Source organism: Delphinus delphis, chromosome 1 (assembly GCF_949987515.2).
Source record: "Delphinus delphis chromosome 1, mDelDel1.2, whole genome shotgun sequence".
NCBI lineage: Eukaryota > Metazoa > Chordata > Mammalia > Artiodactyla > Delphinidae > Delphinus > Delphinus delphis.
Genome location: NC_082683.1, coordinates 125,879,713 through 125,895,725, shown reverse-complemented (window position 1 = coordinate 125,895,725; position 16,013 = coordinate 125,879,713). Strand labels below are relative to the sequence as shown.

The 16,013-nt window shown below is 36.7% G+C and overlaps 1 protein-coding gene across 4 annotated transcripts in view; it reads right to left on the bottom strand.

Moving 5' to 3' along the window:
- Nucleotides 1–16,013, bottom strand: part of FIRRM (FIGNL1 interacting regulator of recombination and mitosis) — a 44,421-nt gene that overhangs the window by 17,094 nt on the left and 11,314 nt on the right. For all 4 annotated transcript variants that reach the window (XM_060033725.2, XM_060033733.2, XM_060033739.2 and 1 more), the window contains 8 exons: nt 15,137–15,221; nt 13,280–13,418; nt 8,401–8,481; nt 6,383–6,447; nt 2,960–3,108; nt 2,236–2,365; nt 940–1,126; nt 2–84 (listed from right to left, as the gene is read on the bottom strand). In XM_060033725.2, the coding sequence (XP_059889708.1) occupies nt 2–84; nt 940–1,126; nt 2,236–2,365; nt 2,960–3,108; nt 6,383–6,447; nt 8,401–8,481; nt 13,280–13,418; nt 15,137–15,221 (919 nt within the window). The remainder of the gene's footprint in view (nt 1; nt 85–939; nt 1,127–2,235; nt 2,366–2,959; nt 3,109–6,382; nt 6,448–8,400; nt 8,482–13,279; nt 13,419–15,136; nt 15,222–16,013) is intronic.

The window sequence follows — 16,013 nt, the reverse complement described above, 5'->3', positions numbered from 1 at the left end:
CCGAGCAAGGAAGCACCATGCGTCCATGGCTAGCAAAGAGGTGATCATATTAGCACTAAGCACAGCATTCAACAGAGCAGTGTCCTAATGAAAAACAAAAAGCTACGATAAATTATCATTAATATTACATTTCTCAAAATAAAACAACAAAATACTATCACAATCCAAAAAACAACAGATCCTCAGTAGGAAAGCTCTACTTTCTAGTATCTGAAAGAACCTATGTTGCCATTCCCTCAACATTTATTAAGCACTTACTACATGTTAAGCATTGTCCTAGGCTACAGAGATTCAAAAGTGGTTTTCAGTGTGGTAACTCAATCACAAGGCTCCACAGAAATTCTCTATGTAGGCTGAAATTTTTAAAACAATATATACAATACACACGCCTATACTTTTGTTTCTGCCTTAAACCATTCAAATACGATATTTAATATGTGCTGAATATTATCCATTGTATAATATCTTAAATGATACTGATCCTTAAGTAAATTCTAAGAATGTTTTTCCTAAAATTTTATCAACATCTTTTCTAATCCAATTACACTAAAAAGAAAAAAATCCACATTAAGCCTAGGATCTATCTATAGGAGACTTGGTACTACATACCATTTACTTCTCCTTTTCTTTTTATGAAACTGAATTAGGTGAAATCCTACCCATTTTTCCTCTTCTCACACTGTCTTTCCATACCTTCCCACCCAAAATGTTTCCTCAAATATTTTAGCTAAATATTACATCTGAATACTATAGGACTCTAGGATTACCATTTCCTAGGAGCCAGCTGAATTAAAGGGTAAAATGTGCAACTGAGGGAATGACATTCAAAAATAAATACACATTTACTACCCCACACTTTCTTCTATATCTGAATCACAATTTCAATGAAAAGAAAGCAAAAGTGTAATCTCAGCTTAGCCCAGCAAGTAACAAACTTACCAGTTCAGGGAACAGTGAGGGATGAAGGGAAGCAATAAATGTACACAGATGAACACAAACATGCTGATATAAGGTGACAGCAACCTCAGTTTGCCCTTTACTCTTTACTTCCTGTAAATGAACAGGTAGAGACAGTTCACCAGAACACTGCTCAAAACTGGAGAAAATGGCTTTGAGTAGAGACACCCTGCAGGGAAATTGAGAACATTGAACCCAAGATTATTAACATTTAACAATTAGCAGGTGTAATAATATGACATACAGAGGTTTATCTTAGTTAGCAAAGCCAAATGTCTCAAGATGTATATATCAACAACAGTTTGCAATATGTGTGAATATGTATCCGTAAAATTAAAATACAGTTAGAGAAATCCCTTAAAGGAGAAGAATTTTCATATATATCTTTTATCATTTACCAAGTGTTTATCATAATACAGAACTATACAAAGTCTAAGACAAAATTCATCAAGGAACTTGAAACTTAAATAGCTAAGCTAGGTATCATATATAAAATAGAAACTAGGTATTATCATTCAGATAGGGAGGGGTTATTTTAAGATTTAAATGATTTGAAAATTCTTCATAGAGGATTTAGATAACAAATTAAAAATAGGCAAACTATAATAGGTAAAGAAGACAAAGCCTGAGTATAAGGTAGACAGGAATCACCAGTCTGACAGGAGCAAGGTATATGTATAGAAAATGAGTGACATGATAAGGAGCAAAAGTAGATGATGAAAACAGAACGGGTGGGTTTTAAATGCAAAGCTGGGGAGCTGGGATATTATGCTTTAGTTACTGAGCAGGAGAATAGGAAGCTCAGAGCTGGGGTGTAAGGAGACTACCTGGTAGTGGTACACAGGATGCCACTAAAGGATAGGATAAAAAACTAGAGTACAACAATAACCCAGGACGTAAGAAACTAGAGCCTGGTGTTGGCAAGGAAGAGGAATACAAGTGAAATTTCCCAGGAAATAACTTATAGTATCTAAGCACTCTATTTAACAGAGCTCATTTTTAAATGTTACTAACTACATCTAGTCTGCTACACTCAATGTTTATAACACTATTAGCAATACCTTCTAAAAGAGTGAACAAAATTAAATTATTTTCCGTGCCTATCATAGATTTATGTATTTTATATTTTCATTAAGTAGCAATATGCATGAGGTCTACACAGTAACTATTAATTAGAATATGTGACATAACAAAGAACTTAATTTCAAGGTCACTGCAAACAAATAGGGCATTCTAAACCATCGTAATGTGATTGGATATCAACAACACGTTTACCACCTGGTTGTAGCTTCTGAGACCTGGGTCTCTGTGCACCACAGGGTCTGCACGTCCTCAGGCTGAGAGGGCAGCTCATCCATGATGACAACCAGCAGTAGACACTGTGGAAACTGTAGTTCACATGGCAGCTCTGAAGGTGGTAAAATTAAGTTACAACAAATTAGTCAACACATACTCTACATACTTTCAGCAGAAATCTGATTGTGATATATAAAAAAATTAGAGGCATAATTTTTAAAAAGCAGAACTATGTTCCAAGAAAAAAAACTAGAAGTAATTTTAAATAAAATTTTTAAAACTTAAAAAAAGGATGACTGGGACTTCCCTGGTGGTGCAGTGGTTAAGAATCCTCCTGCTAATGCAGGGGACACGGGCTCGAGCCCTGGTCCGGGAAGACCCCACATGCCGTGGAGCAACTAAGCCTGTGCACCACAACTACTGAGCCTGTGCTCTAGAGCTCGTGAGCCACAACTACTGAGCCCATGTGCCACAACTACTGAAGCCTGTACATCCTAGAACCCGTGAGAAACCTGCACACCGCAATGAAGAGTAGACCCCGCTCAACGCAACTAGAGAAAGCCTGTGCACAGCAATGAAGACACAATGCAGCCAAAAGTTAAATAAATAAAGAAACAGGATAACTGCATAAGAGAAGACTACCCTGTCTCTAACATGTAATAATTAATAAGAGATGATTTAACACTAAATCTGTTTTGAAATTTACCCAATTCACTGTCCAAAACCACTTCCACGAAAGGTTGGAATTTGAGAAGCTGACTGACAAGTGGATCCAGTGTGACCAGGAAAGCACCTGCTATTTCCTCCTGTTGTGCTTTAGAAATCCCAGCAGCATACAGGCTTGGAGGAAACTTACTGGGAAGGGAGGGAAAAAACTCATTCATTAATAACTATTTTCGAATTTTAGGTAGAGGTAAGTACTGATGTTCTTCCAGCAGTGAAAATATATTTAAAAATTAAGTAGCATGTGTTTTACAAAACAAAATTCAAAGTACTGAACTGATATCATAATTCTATGAAGAACCTCCGAACTAAATAACATGGCTATAATTCTATAAAATTAAAAGTTTATAATCTTAAAGAAAATGCTGGTATGGTTTTGATGCATTTTAATACGTTGTTCACAATGATATTCTTAAAAAATACTGTAAAAATATGAATCAAATAACTAGTAAAACCATATGTAAAAAAGATATTTCTGATAAATTCTAGGGTAATTACTTCTATTGAAAGTTATTTTAAAATAGGTAAAATGCTGAATTTACTATGAATTTAATGCTCAGTTTCTCAGAAGCAAGAGTTTTATAAGAACAAACTGTATACTAACACTGAAGGGAGATGCAAAGAATTTCATGGAAAATGTCTCAGTAACTGAGGTTTAAACTATACTTCGATCAAAACCTATGTGAGGGCTTCCCTGGTGGCGCAGTGGTTGAGAGTCTGCCTGCCGACGCTGGGGACGCGGGTTCGTGCCCCGGTCCGGGAAGATCCCACACGCCGCGGAGCGGCTGGGCCTGTGAGCCGTGGCCACTGAGCCTGCGCGTCCGGAACCTGTGCTCCGCAACGGGAGAAGCCACAGCAGTGAGAGGCCCGTGTACCGCAAAAAAAAAAAAAAAAAAAAAAAAAACCTATGTGAAATAAGATATGTATTCAGTATTTTTTGCCATGTTATTTTAACTGTGGCAAACTTGATACTACATGAGAAAACCCTATCTAGCAGGGGATGACAGCATTTAAAAGGAAGCAATTAATATAAACACTTGAGGCCTTTGTAGTGTGATGGAAGAAGCACCAGTCTGTCAATTACTAGTTATGTGACTTTGGTTCATTCATTCGACCTCTCTGAGCCTCACTTTCTTCACTTGTAACACTGATTCAGAGTTGTGAGGACTAAATTATAAGTGAAATTATAAGGTGAAAGACATATAAAATACAACAAAAGTAAGGAAACTCCACAGATTTGAACTACAGCTACTGAACATCAAAGCAAGTGTGTGTTTTTCAATCAAATGATACATTTTTAAATTAATTTATTTGACAAATGTTTATAAAGTACCTATGTATATGTCATGTACCTTTCTAGGAGCGTGTGATATACTAGTAAACAGAATATACAAAGTTAATGCCTTTACCTAGTGTATACTCTAATGAAGGGGAGAAGTTAACAAGTAAGTGAGTAAGTAAATACACAATACAGTAGATGTTAATAAGTGATAAGGTGGACAGGAAATTCCATTGAATTTCTATTTGAAATTCTATTGAATTCTGTTTGAATGTGGGTCATTTGAGAGTTTGTGCAGAGAAGTCACATGATCTAATTTATGTTTTATCACTCACTTCGGCTACCGTATGGAGAACAGACCAGAGCAAGGCAAGGGTGGAAACAGAGACAGTAGATACGATGTTCTTTCGCAAAAATGCAGGCAAGAAAATAATAGTGGATGAGATTGAATGGTAGCCGTTTAAGTGGTGAGAAGTGGCTGGATTCTCTTTATATACAGGGCGTATACATATTTATACTGAAGGTGATACTGACAGAATTTGCTGATGGACTAGATGAGGGGTATGAGAGCAAGACAAACATCAAAGATGACAGGAAGGTTTTTTGACCTGATCAATATGAAGAACCAAATTACCACTTAAACTGAAATGAGGAAGCGACAAGAGGAGCAGATTTTGGGGGTTGGGGAGTGGCGGATAGATGAAATGGGTTGGAATCAGGATTTTGGTTTGCGTCAATTTAAGTACACATGTCCTGATTGGCAGTTAGACATTAAAGAGGAGAGACATAAATTTAAAGTCTTGAGACTAAATGACCATAGAGGAGAGGAGAGGCCTGAAGACAGAGTGCTGGGCACACCCAACTTAAAGTAGCTGGAGAGATGAGGAGGAACCTGCTGAGGAGAGGTGTCTTGGAAGCCAACAGAAGAAAGAGTCCAAATGAAAGGGTTAAGTGCTGCTGACAGGTTACATAAGATGAAGCCTAAAACTGCCCACTAGATGTAGCAACATGGAGTCACTGATGACCTTGACAAGAGCTGTTTTGATGAAGTAGTGGAATAGAAAGCCTGACGGGAGTAGCTTTGAAAAAGAAAGTAGAGACAGTGGTAAAGACAACTCTTTCTAAACACATGCAGAAAAATGGGAAGGTGTTTATTTGGAGGAGGATGTAGAGTCGAGAGATTTTGTTTTATATTGTTCTTATTAAGATGGGAAAAATAACAGCATGTTGGTATACTCATGAGAATGACTGAGAAAGCAGGGAAGACGGATGATACAAGTGGGAAAAGGAACAACTTCTAAAGTAAGGTCCCTGAGCATGTGAGAGAGGGTGAAATTCAATGAATGAATAGACGCTGGCCTTAGATAGGCACACAGACATTTCACTCATGGGACAAGCAAATATATGGGCCTAGATACAGATAGAAGAGTTGATGTGTCAGAAGGAGAATATGGAAGCTCTCTTTCAATTGCTTCCACTTTTCTCAGGGACACACACAGTGAGGACATTAATTGACAATGAGAAATGGGGAGGTGGTGCTGGAGATTTAGGATGTCTGAAGAGGGAGAGGTATGAAAAGTTGTCTGGGAGACTAAATGGATTAAGGAAGTATAAGAGGGTTGCTGATGAATGAGCGGACAGAGTCTTTTAGTGTCAAATCAAGGGCTCTTCTGAGGTTACTATCAATTTTAGATGTCATTTAGCCCTCATCTAAATTATGACACCCTTTCTGTAACTCACTTTTTTTCTGGGATGGATTCAACTACTACTTGAATTAAATCTCATAGAAGTAAAATAAAAATTAAGAAAGATAAAAAACGGTACGCTGATACAAAATGTATGCACGTATATATAACCTCTTTTTTTTTCCTTTGGTATTTATCATCATACCAATATTCATCACTTGGATATAAAGTACTAGTTAAGAATATAAAGATAAGTAAAACTCATACGGAACCTATTCCTTAAAAGCTTCCATCTCCATTAATTTTAAGCAAGCAGACAAAAATTCACTAAAACATTAAGAAAAAATTACTGTGATATTTTATTTTTAAATGATATACATTAATGTTTGCATGGCTCATATGGCTCTACTACATTTTAATGGTCATATAGCAGTCTTCTTACCTGTGTACCTGAAGATAAAGCTGGTGCAATGTACAGCAAGAATCAGACAGGAAAGGAAGAAATTCCTAAAAATAAAGGAACTCTATTCACTCTTTATACACAATGTGCTTTGCTAAAATAGATCCTCTCATCAAAGGCATGCAAAATAAAATAAAATCCCAGATGTGCTACATAGGGAAAAAAATTTTCTTGGATGAGAATAAAAAAGGGGATGAGGCTAAAAGCACCTAAAATTCTTTACTGTTAAAACTATCAACGCAACCACAATTAGGAACTATCATTTACTGAATATCTCCAAATGCTCAGTAGACGTGTAGTGACTTTACGTACATTATTTTAGTCCTCTCAAAAATATTATGACATATCACTGCCCCCATTTTATAGGCTAGAAAGCTGAAGCTAAGGTATCAAGCAACCTGAGACACATAGCTAAAAACCAGTAGGGCGGAGATTCAAGTACAGTTGTGACTGCTCTATCCATTATGGCTATGCTATCTCTTAGAATGTCAAAGAAATAGTTTTAATTGTATTATATGATATAGAAAACAAGCTGATAGCTAATTATTTAAAAAATTTAAATTCCCCTGAAAGAAAAGGATTGATTTAAAAATGGAATAATTAGGCACAATTTTGCCTCCTAACAACTCCGGCAAATATCAGATGGGTAACTGCTCAACAAGTGCCACTGGCGCCAGGACCCTCCCACCCTGTACCTCTGCCACTGAAATACACACCCTGCGAGCTGTAGGGAACCCGGTGTTAGAGCAGCCAGCTACGGTAAGTGGTAGTGGCCCCGAAGGATGAACTCGGACAGCACACCAACAAGGATGGCAATGTGTCAGTAGTCAGTGAGCCTGCCATGGAATTCTCACTAATAAACAGTCATCAGAGATCCTTATCTTTTCCTCAGAAAGGAGGAAGACAAGGTCAAAAACAAATTCGACATTGACAATAGTTTTCTTCTTTTAGTTACAAATATTTATTACTATTGGTATTTCTTTCACTGGCTGCTGTAAGTATTCTCTCCTCTTCTTTCCAAATAATCTCCCTTGACAGCTTATCTATTCTATTCATATATCTTCAACAATCACTATGCTATCCTGATGAGTCCCAAATAGACAGGTCTTCTTAAAATTGTCATAAGTTTGAACATTTAAACTTTAACAACCTAATTTAGAAATATGGTAGAAATAATTTATAAACAGTATTTAAAGGCAAATTGAATTATCTTCTGAAAACTGATCTGGGCTTATAGAAATAATTTTGTTTATGCTTACAGAAATAAATTTTTCAGAAAATTGAATAAAACTAGTAACAATATGGACTTCCCTGATGGCGCAGTGGTTGAGAATCTGCCTGCCAATGCAGGGGACACAGGTTCAAGCCCTGGTCCAGAAAGATCCCACATGCCGCAGAGCAACTAAGCCTGTGCGCCTGTGCTCTACAGCCCACAAGCCACAACTACTGAGCCCGTGAGCTACAACTACTGAGCCCACGTGCCACAACTACTAAAGCCTGTGCACCCTAGAGCCCACGTGTCACAACTACTGAGCCCATGCGCCGCAACTACTGAAGCCTGAGCGCTCTAGGGCCTGTGTGACGCAACTACTGAGCCTGTGTGCTACAACTGCTGAAGCCGATGTGCCTAGAGCCTGTGCTCCACAACAAGAGAAGCCACCGCAATGAGAAGCCCATGCACTGCAACAAAGAGTAGCCCCTGCTCGCCGCAACTAGAGGAAGCCCACGCGCAGCAATAAAGACCCAATGCAGCCAAAAATAATAAATAAATCTTCAAAAAAAATAAAAAAAAAACAAATCAGTAACAATATGATGGTAGCAACTTAAATAACAGATGCTCAATATTTAACAATTAACAATATAAAACCAAAAACCCTACAAAATATACTCTTGACTAAATAACTTCAAAAGATTGTTTTGGGCAGGAATGATAAAAACAGGATAACTTACAATGTATTGTAGATTTCACATTCACTCATTATTAAAAAAATAAGCCTTACCTTAGTATAGTGCAAAAGGGAGTTGGCAAAGAAACGACACAATTTGAGTGTTTTCTGAAATAATTTGCAGTCAGTATTATCCTGTTCCAAAAAAAGGAAATAAGAAAGCGTAATGAATGGGAAAAGAATATGAAATTAGCTAAACTTGTAAATGAGACAATATTTTCTAAAAAGATCTCTTAATAAACAGAGTGTAAACATTTTCCATAAAAAAGTAATTCTTCTCTGAGTTGTTATAAGCAATACAAACACACACCAAATGATAAAATATGTCAAAAAATTAAACTCTACATCACTGAAAAGAAATCTTAATCTATAACAGCAAAAGAGCTGATCATTTTTGACTGATCTGAAAGTGAAAGAAACTTTTAATACCTTATTGTTCTTTGCTATATGGGGATCAGTAGATGGTCAAAAGAAAAAGGTCTTACAAATAAATAAAAGAATGAGATATAAAAGAAAACAGGTAAGACATGAGAAGGCAGTTCACAGAAAATATAAATTTCCAATAAACTAAAATTGAAAAATTCTAAATTACAACCTAATTACATATCTTTTGAAGGGGGAGGGGAGAAAACTATTTGATTAGCAAAGATTTAAGACTGATAATATCCCAGAGTTGAGGAAGTGGAGTAGCAAGCACTTTATTTTAACAGTCATGGGAGCATAAAATAATACACTCATTGCATTATTATTAAAAGCTAGAGTGTTATAAATTCCTTGACCCAGTAGCAATCCCACTTTTGGAAATATATCCTATAGAAATACCAGCACAGGTATGCAATGCAATCTTTCTTATATAATGAAAATGGAAATAAATCCAGTATCCATCAGCTGGAGAATGGTTAAATAAATTCAAGGTATAAAATTGGATGATGAATACATAGAGATTCATTATTTAAAAAAAAAATTCAAGGTATATTCACAAAATGTAGTAGCATAGAGCTATTAAAAGGAATTGGGTAGATATACCTTCATGAATACAGAAAGCCCTAAGACAGATTAAGTAAAAACTCATGCTGCAAAACAATATGTATAATATCATCCTATTATTATTTTTAAATGTGTGTTATGTGTTAATATTTCCTCCCTAACCCTCCCAAAATAAATCGAAATCTTACCTGTGGTTCTCTGTAGCAGATTAAAGTAGGATTTCACGGTCCATGTTAGGTATTTGTGTAATGTGTGAGGGTTTTCTGAGCATGTATTACATTTGTAAGTTGATAAAACACTGGGTAATGCCAAGATATCTATGTGTATACAGGGGATGTAGAGGACAGTGGAGTCACCCTACCTGGATTGAAATCCTGGCTTTACCACTACATCTGCATGATCGTGGGAAAGTTACCAAGCCTCTCTATGAGGGTGCAATGTGGCTTACACTAAGGTTACTGTGAGGTTTAAATAGTGTCTGACACTTAGGCAACTTAGCTTAATAAATATTGGTTGTCATGTCGTCCAAATGTGTAATACACACTATACTCCAAAGAGCTTTAAATTAGTACCTTAAAATTAAGTCAAACAGATACATTATTATCTTTAATTTGGAGAATAATTTCAAATGAAATAACTTTATTAACTGTGTATGTTCAATCTCTTTACAAAAATATATCAAAACCTTAATTAAACCAATCAAAGTGGAATTGAATGATCCACTAATTGAGTATGACCCTTCATTTTTACCTTTTATAAAAATATTTGGAAATAGTCAATTTTCCTCAGCCAGAGTAAGTTAGGTGAAAATTCACCTCTTTGATAATTATGAACTCTCTCATACACTGCTATGGAAGTTTAAAAGGACAGAGATTAAAAATGAATCTAAGATACTTATAAGATACTCAATAAGAAATTTTATTCAGCTTAGATGTCACATCACAAGAAACTGTTATTGACTTCATGATTGGGTTCCTACCTTTACTCACATAGGCCAACCCGCAATTCTCCAAAGATCACACTAGTCTAATTACCTGCTTATACTATCTCCCAACCTAGACTATAAGTTATTGGAGGCAGAAAGATATGGCTGATTTAGTACCCAGCACATTTTCTGGCACACAGTAAGGACTCTGGAGATAGCTGGTAAATGAATTAAATGAATAAATGGTGACACACAACTTATCATATTCACCTATTTTAAATTTTTCTTTCTCATTCAAGAGGAAATTGTATAAGATTTGGTTGAAGACTCTGGTTTTACTTCATTACTAAATAGCATACCACTTAAATCTAGAGCTGATTTTCACATTTTCAAAAAGCAAGTGTACAACACAAATACTATCCCACCTTGATTTACTCAACTGTTTAAGTCAGAAAGTTTGCATCTCAATGCCAATAAAAACGGGGGGGTGGGGATATAAACAAGGAAAACCATTTTTAATGTTTCAAAATATTGAGTATTCAGTCTTCCTTTCTTTAAATAAAACAAGAAAAATACCAATAAAATCTGAAGGTAGTGAGCAATGAATCTAAGTGTAGGCAATACATATAAAAATATGAGTTTATTTTCTGAATATAACTTTCAGTAAGCATTCTACGAACAAAAGTAGGAATTACAGTGCAAATGAAATTTATATCTAAGAGTGTTACAAATAAATTTCCCTATCTTTATAGAAAAACTAAATTATTTGTAGCTAAAAAGCTTGTTACAAAGTCTAATATAACAATCTCATTTTGAAACCACGTTCAAGACTTAAGAGAGAATAAATATCAATTTTAGAGGCTGTCACAGGTTGAACTGTGTCCCCTAAAAAGACAGGGTGAAGCCCTAACCCCCAGTACCTTTATTTGGAAGTAGGGACATTGTAGGCGCAATTAGTTCAGATGAGGTCATACTGGAGTAGGATGTGCCCTTAATCTAACATGACTGGTGTCCCTATTAGGAAGATGATAAGAAGAGACAGGGAGAGGACACCACGTGATGATGGTGGCGGAGACTGAAGTTATACAGCTGCAAGCCAAGGAATGCCAGTGACAGCAGAAACTAAGAAAGGCATGGAGCAGACTCTCCCCTAGAGCCTTCAAGAGAACAGGGCCCTGCTGACACATTTCAGACTTCTATCCTCTAGAAGTGTGAGCAAACAAATTTGCCACCTGATTTGTGGTAATTTGTTATAGCAGCCTCAGGAACCTAATTTAGGGACTGATACATCTACATGCTTCCATAAACAGCATATTACCTATGAAATCTAGAGGTTTTATTCTGACGTTTTTAAAAACAAGGTGAAAAAACTGCTTGGAAGAATTTAATGAAATAGTTTGATTCTTCAATAAATATCAATAGTGAACAGCAGAGGGCGATGCTAATCAAAATTTAGAGTTAAGAATGGAGAAACTACACAGACCTTCTCAAAGCTCCATTTCAGGCAATGGACAGTAAGTAGTGCTAGTTACATTTATCAGTACCAAATAAGTAAAGAAAAACAAGTAAGGCAAAACATGAAAATTTGCTTGGAAAGTTTACTATTTAAATTCTCTGATTTTCATATACAAGCAGTTTATATACACTGAACTTGTGTATTCAATACTTCATGTACAAATAGCTATCCTGGTCAGGTACCCTCGGGATCTCTCTTTCTTCTTCCATTATAGACTATACTGTGGCTTGGGCTTTCCCCATCTCACTCCTGTCCAGGAATCTCTGTCTAATCTTACTCTCCAAGTAACTCTAACTGGGGGATCTGTGGTGTCAAGATAAGCAAGATGGAAATTGGAAAAAGAGAAGGTTGAGGTTGAGGATACAGAGGTATAGGATAAAGGTGGATAGGGGAACATCCTTCCTGCCATTGACACAGGATACCCAACAAAATGCCTTCTCCTTTCGGGAAGGTGAGGGGAATCAGAAAGGGTATATGAAGGAAGCGGGGACAGAAAAGAAAAGGAAAAAAGGATGTAAGGGAAGGATAGATAAAGAGAAAAAGAAGAGAAGCAAGAAGGAAAGGGTGTGCCCCTTCCTAAAGTTACTCCTCACTCCCTCTTACCAACTTCAGGGCCCCTTTTCAAACTTCCACCCTCCTCTCGGGTTTGTCTTTCCAGATCATCCCTGCCCCATGAGTTGTGATCAGTGTTTAGGAACTGGATGAATCCTTACATGTCCACCCCCATAGCTGCTGGGCAGGGAAGAGCACAGGTACAGAGGAATACCCTGTATCAGTTTGCAGGTCTACAACAGGAAGGGATGTTACTGTTATTCTACGGAGAAATATTTAACTCATTTTCCCACTGAAATTATTGCTTATAACTGTGAGGTCCTGACTACTATTAATCCTATAATTTAGGACTATTACGAGTTAAACAAACTTTAAAGAGCTAGTGTGAGAACAGAAGGCACTATGTATAAACACTCTTATAGGAAAATATACTGCAATTCCCAATAAGCATATTAAAAATTTTTAGAATACAATCTGTTTTATAAAAGGGGTGCCAATTCAACACTATAACTTTTTGAAATCAATATAAATGTAGGTATACACCAAGTATACACACAGCTGTATACTGCATCTCTACAGGTTGTAATGGATTGGTGAAGAAAAGGCTGACTGTGGCTATATCATCAAGACGACCTTAAATAAATACAGGACTAAGGAATTAGATTTTTGTCCAAGGGTAGAAAAGATTCTGAGGAGAATGCCTTGACCAACCAGTGAGTATATAAAAAGGCAGGGACAGATAGACTATAGACGGAACGAAAGCACATAGGGGTCTAATGCAATGCTCTGAGTGAAAAGTAATTATGGGCTGTAAATAATCCCACAGGTTGAAAACAAAAACAAAACAAATTAAAACCCTTTTAGGTAAACTGATCCATAGATCTAAATGAGATTTAGTAACTGCCAAAAGAAAAAGAGCTACAGTTCACAGTGTGGTTAGACCATATTTTTACCTGGGCATCTGATTGTGTCATCTGCTCAGCTAACTGTAAACAAGAACGGAAGGAGAAAAGAATGTCTTCGCACAAGCTAGTAATTATATCTTTGTGTTTCAGCTGACTCTTTATAACCGACTGGTGCTTAAGGCTCTGCCTAAATGAATAAAAAGAAAAGAATATAATCACCACAAGTAACATATCAAGTAACTTAGGACCATAAAAATATGACTTGAAAGAACATGTAAAAAATTAAAATGCATCATATATAACAGACACGGCATAATTAAGATGTACTGACGTTACCTCTGAAGCTGTCATGTTAGTTTGAGTAAGTTGATAATTTTTTATTTCTCCTTATAAAATATTAATTGAACTCTTACCTATATGCCAGACACTCTGTGAAGCCCTGGAGATAGAGGGGTGAATGAAAAGACACAATCTCTGCCCTGTCTGCATGGAATTTGTGGTCTAGCACAAAAGAGAACATTAAATAGTGTAAGAATAGTTAATTGATTACAGCTGTGATGAATGTTAAGCTGGAAGAGTCCAGGATGCTACAATAGAGAGATCTAATCTAACTGATTCTCAGGGTGAGGATGAAAAGAATGCTACCATCAAGACGTAACACTTAAACTGAGAACTGAAGGATAAGCAGGAATTAGCAAGGTGTAGAGTACAAGAGAGAAGCATCCCAGGCAGAGGGAAAAGCTGTGAAAAGGCTCTGGGACAGGAGAGTTTGTTATGTTTGAGGAGCTGAGAACAGGGAGAGCGCAATGGAGATGGGCTGGTGAAGAAGGCGGGAGCCAGAGAGGATTAGGTTGTTACTCTTAGTAAACTGGGATGGATTTTAAGCAGTAGAGTGACATGATCTGATTTACATTTTTAGAAGATCAGTATGAATGCTGGATAGAAAATGAATCAGAGCGGGGCAAGACTGGAAGATATTCAATGGTGATGGTGATGGCGGTGGCGGTGGCGGTGGCGGTGGCGGTGGTGTGGTGTGGTGTGGCTAATTCACTGGGCACTCACTGTGTGACTTGCAGAGTTGCAAGCATTTCACACTGATAAACTCAATTCTCACTATAACCCCACAAAGAAGGTGCTATTGTTATAACTCCCACTTTCAGATGAGCAAACTAAGACTCAGAGAAATTAACCAAATTGCCTAAGAGTTCCAGAGGGGTAAGTGATTTCAGAATGGACTCAAGCATATGCGGTATGACTCTGAGTTGACACTTTGAATCACTGCATTATTACTTGTTGGCAACGTAATGACCTGGTGGTGCAAGAAAAACACCTAAGACCTGAAAGTATTACACTACCTTTAATGTTTTATGCATATGTATAAAGTAGAGATTCTTAACCATTTTTACATCTCAACTATATCTCCTCCCACCCCCAAGAATCTGATGAATGCTGTGGACACTCTCCCTAGCAATCCTTCATAACGCTCTAGTTAAAATTATAAATGGAATTAAAATTGAACAACTCAAAAGTATATAATGAGGGGATTATATTCAACTCTAATTATGATTACTAATTTATCTAAGCCTGGAAGTAGGATACTTGATAGTCAGTTAAACAACAGTAGCAGTAGGCACATGGTTAAGACCCATGGCCCATTATTTCAGATGTACTAGCTAACTGAGTAGAACTTTTTTTAATTTTAGAGAGAGCAGAATAAAGAAGTATGATTTAGTTTGGGAGCTACATGTACAACATTTGGATTATAAGAGAGCAGTGTCAGTAAACATTGTACACACCCATACAAAATGTTTTAAATGCAATCTAAGAAAACTTACAAATAATTAAGACTTTTGGATATGGAAAATATATTACAAAAAGTAAAAACAAAACAAAACAGAAACTTACTTAATTATAAATTTCCAAGTATTGGCATGAAATGCATGGTCCATACTGGAAATAACAGAGCAGATATCCAGCAATGAATGAATAACTACAAAGAAAGATAACAGAACTCTTAGGACATTCAAAGGTCATATGGGGTGAGTTTCTTCTATATTTAAAAATACCTACTGAACAATTTTGACATTTGCTAAAATAGGCAATACAATTTGAAAAAAATTATCTCAAAATAATTAGTGAAAGTGTCACGCTTTTGATTTAGGGTTTTTATAAATTATAGAAAATTAAGTTTGATGTTTATACCTACTCTATGACCTAAATAAAACTAAAAATGTTCAGTGGACTAAAAATTATGCCCTATTGTAACTGAAACATTCCACAGATATTCAAATCAAAAATGACAAAATATACTGCTAAGGAAAGAAAACCTAACAAGGAAGAATCAAATGAATTTGCACAGTACTCATTAAGGCTTGTACTTTGCCTGAGGTAGATTATTTGTTACAATGGGCACAATAAACCCCCTTTCTTTGTCCACGCTCTTAGTCAGTTCGCTTCCACAGACCCTGGGCTTCGCGACATAACTTGGTCAACAGGACAAAAATAAACATAAACCAAGCAGAGACTTTAAACGTGCCTGCACACTGGGGCCTGCCCTCTCTTGCTGCTCTTAGGACCCCTGAGGCCATCAGCAGGTAGCTGAGCCTGGGCTAACCTGCTGCATGATGGGCTACATGGGACTGGCTCAGGACATTATCTCTCCCTCTGCCGACAAACGACCGTGAGTGAGGTCAGTGACCACAAACTGAGTGAGCCAGTTACACCACGTGAAGCAGAGAAAGCTGTTCTACCTGAGCCCAGCCTAAAACACTAACTCAGAATC